Raw genomic sequence first — 6,000 nt, forward strand, 5'->3', positions numbered from 1 at the left:
AACAAATCTAGGGTTGGCAATGGCCAGGAATGGCTGAGTACTAAATTAACTTTTTTTGGTAGTATGTGTTGTTAATTATCCGCAAAACTAGGGTTAATTAAGTGCTAAGATAATTATTTATAAGATAATTTTCATTAATAGGAGAATGTGTTGTTAATTATCTGCATATCCAGGGTTGGCTAGGTACGGGGCCATTTAAATTTGCTTCCTATTCAAAATATAAATTCACAATCAGTTAATAATTTCCAATTTCCAGCAAAGTGGTCAAAATTATATGGCTTCACGTTAATTAGTTAGGTAGTGTAACAGTCAGTTTGCTTCAAGACTAGCCAATGTAATAGATTTACAACAATATATAGTTGTTCGAGCTCAGAACATGATACGAGTGCTGCCCCAATAACTCCAATAACGGTGACTGACACTTCCGTGATACAAACTACCAATGAGAATGGCGTAGCAAGGACGCGACTGGAGTGCGGAGAAGGAAGGGACGGAGGTAGAGCTGAGAGGAGATGGAAGACCGAAGAGGCAATCCAAGAAGCCTGTGATGTTTGGAGACTTTGTGTGTCGAGAGATTTAGCATTTTTATTATTTTGACGAATATTTATATTTCGGACTTATTTAATTCATATTTTGAGTCGAGCGTAATTATAAGCTCTATGCCGGGTTTTCTTTTTGGTTCTTTGCCGGTATGATCGAGTCGAACCAAACCTAGGACCCTTAGATATATAAATAGGGATTCTGTGTGTTGATACAATCAATCAATATATCAGAAATTTCCTAAATATCTTGCACTTTATTTTTCGTCAAGTTTCTTCTCCACGGCCAAACCCTAGTTGGCGTGGGAATCTCGGTTGCTCAACGGAGATTTATCTCTGCGAACGGACCCTTATCCGGCGAATCTCTCGCCCTCGTTGTCGTTGCGGAATTATTCGTAACGGAACAGCTATGAACTAGATTGTCTAGACATATTTGCTCAAATTATAGTACTTGTAGCAATTATTTTTACTTTGATTTGTCTCTTATAAACTTTCAATTTTAAGGAAAAAATTCTTTCGAATAAGGTGAGATTCATTCTACATTCCATTTCAAAGAAATTTTCTTTTATCTCTCTTTTATTTTACTAATCGGTGCAATAAAACTCATGCAGTTTCAAAAGTTTTCATTTTTAAAAGATGGAATTAAAGAAATAACAAAACGATCTTTGATACAATTATACTATAGTTCTAAATTCACCCATTTGATAAAGAAAACTGAACAAGAAAATGAAATAACGGTAAAATCTTTGTCATTAAAAAGGGAATTTAATTGAACCAGTTTTAATTTAAAAGTATTAAATATACTACATATATTATTCATTTTAAAATATTCAATAGGTTTAGTGGGCTACCTCCGTCTTTGGTTAGGTACAACATTATAACATATAGTACTACTAAAAAGTGTTTAGTGGGCTACCTCCATCTTTGGTTAGGTACAACATTATTACGTACTACTCCTCCTCTCATAATAAATGTCACACTTTCCTTTTTAATTTGTCTCATAAAAGATGTCACTTATCTATTTTTAAAAAAAGTTCTCTCTTACATTAATATAAATATATTATTTTCTCTTTGCTCTTAACACATGAAACAACACCTGCTAAAATCTCGTGTCAATCCCCAAATATGACATCTATTATAGGACGAAACTTAAAGGTGTTTAGTGGGCTACCTCCGTCTTTGGTTAGGTACAGCATTATTACATAGTACTAAAAAGTGTTTAGTGGGCTACCTCCGTCGTTTTTATAACATATAGTAACAAAAAGAAATATCGTGAAATTTAGTTAAATTTTGGTTTGTCTCGTAATTTTGAAAATAAAATGATAGAGTTTTCGATTGTCCCATAATATATACTCTGGTTGATGTAATATAATACTTCATCTGTCCCATTAAAAATGAAACGTTTTCTTCTTTTTGGATTGTCCCATTAAAAATGAAACATTTTTTAAAATAGGAATAACTTTATCTCTACTTTTCTTCCTCTCTTACTTTACTCTCTCTTCTTTAACTCACAAAACAACACTATATAAAATCTTGTGCCGAAAAACAAACATTTCATATTTATTGGAATAGAGGGAGTAGTTCATATTTTTTAATAAATTATTTTCTTTATGAATAGACTACATTGTTCAATATGTCCACATATAAATTTTCGGCTGTCATATCACTTACTATGATTTTACCAAAACAACTTTTATGTAAGATAATTGTAAACAAATCCTAACTTCATGATTTTTATAGTGGTTTTCAAAGTTTCAAAACATATCAAAAGTTGACCACATTTGATTGTTTTTTGACTGTTTGTCTAATGTAAAAAAGAAAAAAAAAAGAATATTTTTAAAAATAATTAAGAATACTAATTTGTTTGTCTAAATATACTTCCAACGCTTTAAATAGCGTCCTCATTCTTGGTCGTGTTCCAATAAAAACTAAGGAGCGCAAATGCATGAGACTGAGAGCGTCCTAGTAAAAAAAAGATAAAAATAAATATCCTCAGTTTAGGAAGACTCTCTGTCTCCTAAATTGTGGTTATCTTAAAATTTTTAAACGCAAGTAATACCATCTCTTTCTACTATATATATGCAATTAGGGGTTTTGTTCCAAAGCATGTTATAATGGCGCCAACCGAAAGATCATCATTGAGTGTTACCAGAAAAACACCCGAGCTACTTTGTCCAGCAGAGTCCACACCACATGAATTCAAACATCTCTCTGATATAGATGATCAAACTTTCCTCCGAATGTATGTCACAACAATGAATTTCTACAAAAAGAATCCGTCCATGGAAGGGAAAGATCCAGTGAAGATTATTCGTGAGGCTATTGCCAAAGCCTTGGTCTTTTACTACCCGTTGGCCGGGCGGTTGAGGGAACACACTGGTCGGAAGCTCGTGGTCGAATGCACTGGCCAAGGGGTAGTGTTCGTCGAGGCCGATGCGGATGTGACGCTACAACATTTCGGAGAGGATGCCCTTTATCCACCCTTCCCCAACTGTGATGACATTACTCTTGATGTGCCAAACAACCAAGGAGTATTGTTTGATATTCCACTTATGTTCATTCAGGTACATTAATATTTATCATTTTAGTAAGACAGGAGAATGTTATGTAAATCATTAGTACTGTGATTAATTTTAAAAATGGAGCTTTCTAAAATAGTAATATGATTCTATTAACATGGAACGGAGGGAGTACAAATTAATGAAATTAGGACCGATAATATGTATCTCAGGGTTGGTTACTCCTACCACAAATCAATTTTAGAATAGGACTACATATATTTTTGGCACTCCATACCTTACATTTTAGGATAGGGGAAATGATATGCTACATAACTTATCTGAACACCACTCTCGTTTCATGCAGTTTTAATGTTGTCTATTTTGTTTTATATAATTTAGTTTGATTCTGAAACATTAAAAAATGTTATTGACATTTTATATTTTATACTCCCTCGTATTAAGAAAATAGAACGGCACGAGTTTTAATGCACAATTGGTAAAGTAAGTGAGAAGAATTGGTAAAGTAAGAGAGAGGATAAGAAAAATGAGTAAAGTAAGAGAGAGGAAGAAGAAAAGTGGTGAAAGTGGAGTTAGTGGACTGTGGGGTCCATGTCTTAAATAGAAAGATTCTAAAGTTTCTATTTTTAAGGAACGGCCCAAAATGAAAATAGTTGCCATTTTTAAAAAGCGGAGGGAGTAAAATTCATAAAAATCAAAGCTTGATACAATATTTTATTCATTCACATGTAGTTATAGAGAAAAGGAACAAATCTCATTTTGATTTTTTATTAAATTTTTAAAATAAAAAATGCCAATAATATTTTCGAAGGTATAGAATCAAACTAAATACTCCCTCCGTCCCATAAAAATATGAGCGGATGAGATGACACGAGAATTAAGATAAAATTGGTAAAGTAAGAGAGAGGAGTAGAATGGAAGTTAAAGTAGTGTTAGTGGATAGTGAGACCTACAATATTAAATTGATATAACTTTTCAAAAATGGAATGCACATATTTTGGGGAACGGACGACAATGGAAAGTGCACATATTTTTGTGGGACGGGGGGAATATATAAAACAAAATTGATAACGTTAAAGTGCATGAAACGAGGGTAGTGCTCACATAAGGTATACTCATTTCCCCTCAAATTATGAACTTTCTATTTCAATATATCCCTTTAAATAATGAATTTTCTATTTTCGGAAATTGTTTCCTCACTTATGAGGTGTGACTTATTCTCCATTGACAATACTTCGACACTTTTTCTTTCTATATCTCTCTACTCTATCGATTATGTTAATAATTTGTTCCCTTCGAAAGTTCATATTTTATGAAACGGAGTGAGTATAAAACTAATATTCCATTCATCTACAATTAAATAACCTGTTTTGTCATTTTCAAGAATCCACAATTAAAATTCATTATTTTTCCTATTTACAATAAGTGGACCCCACATTTCTTTACTCTTACTTATCCATTTTCTATGCAAAGTCAAATTATTTAATAAAATCAGTGTCTAATCAAAATGAGTCATTTGATAGTATAGCATTATAATTAGTTGATAACCATTTTAAATTGATAACTGACAACTATGTCAACAACCTATGTTATGGATGTCAACACAAAAACATCTGTATGTCAACTATATATACTTGAGATATATACATACAAATGTCTTCGAGTTAACATTCATAACATAGGTTATTAATAAACATAGTTGTTAGTTATCAATTTAAAATAGTTGTCAAAGAACCGTGTATATACAAAAGTAAGATCTATATTCAACCAATTTTTCGCTGACTTTCCTTTACATTTCCCAAAATCCAAACCGAATTGTTCAATTAAAAAGACTTGTACAGGTTACACGACTAAAATGTGGGGGATTTATATTTTCAAACTGTTTCAATCACGCAATGTGCGATGGTACCGACCTTTCCCAATTTATGTCCGCCGTGGGTGAACTTGCCCGCGGAGCATCGTCCCCTTCTATTCGACCAGTTTGGGAACGGCATCTTCTCACAGCCCCCCAGCTGCCGCGCTTGTCGTTCGCGCACCGTGAATATGACGTCACAACTGGCACAAGTGGTGGACCCCACATCCCGCTAGATAATCAGATATTGGAACGCTCCTTCCTTTTCAGCTCCGCGGAAATCTCCGCCCTGCGCCGCAGCCTACCGCCACACCTCCAGCGCTGCTCCAAATTCGAAATCGTGGCAGGCTGCATGTGGCGCTGCCTGACAATCGCTCGCTCCCTCAAACCCGACAAAGAGGTTAGATTCATAGGAGTTGTGGATAACAGAAGGCAAATAAAGCCGCCGCTTCCGGTGGGGTACTACGGCAACGCTATAGCATTGCCGGTGGCAGTGACAACCGCCGGTGAATTGTCAAAGAATCCGCTGGAATACGCGGTGGAGTTGGTTACAAAGGCAAAGCGCGAAGCAGCGAGTGGTGAGTACCTGAGGTCGGTGGCGGGTCTGATGGTGATGCGAGGTCGCCCTAATTTGACGGAGACGAACACTTATCTCGTGTCGAATTTGACGCACGTGGGTTACAAGCAGATGGATGTTGGGTGGGGCACGGCGGCGTACGGTGGGGCGTCTAAAGTCAATTATTTGTCCAACTTTAATATGCAAGTGACTTGGTACTTAGGGTTAAAGGATGGTTTTGTGGTTCCGGTTAGCCTACCTCTCGAATCCATGAATGTCTTCGAGAAACATCTTCGGGTCATGATGGCTACTGCTCCAACGTCTTCATCCTTGTGATACATCTCAAGCTCAAAATGTCTTGGCCACGTTGCAATTATATCTAATCATGAAAGAGAATCGAACCGCATGTAATCAGAAATAACTATATTAATATGCACTTGTATTTTTTTAGTTCACAGCATAGTAGAATTAAACTCATAAATATTGTATCATGTTTTTAGTGGAGTATAAATTGTTGTGTTCTGCATTGTAATT

At 35.2% G+C, this 6,000-nt stretch overlaps 1 protein-coding gene across 1 annotated transcript; it reads left to right on the plus strand.

Annotated features, from left to right (window-relative positions):
* Nucleotides 1-2,509: 2,509 nt before the first annotated feature.
* LOC125203219 (benzyl alcohol O-benzoyltransferase-like) lies at nt 2,510-6,000 on the plus strand. Its single transcript, XM_048101529.2, has 2 exons — nt 2,510-3,103; nt 4,900-6,000. The coding sequence occupies exons 1-2, from the start codon at nt 2,654-2,656 to the stop codon at nt 5,800-5,802; spliced, it is 1,353 nt and encodes a 450-aa protein (XP_047957486.1). The 5' UTR covers nt 2,510-2,653; the 3' UTR covers nt 5,803-6,000.

The sequence above is a fragment of the Salvia hispanica genome, chromosome 6, assembly GCF_029641045.1.
Source record: "Salvia hispanica isolate PSC_SH4W2 chromosome 6, Shi_PSC_v1, whole genome shotgun sequence".
In the NCBI taxonomy this organism is placed as follows: Eukaryota; Viridiplantae; Streptophyta; class Magnoliopsida; order Lamiales; family Lamiaceae; genus Salvia; species Salvia hispanica.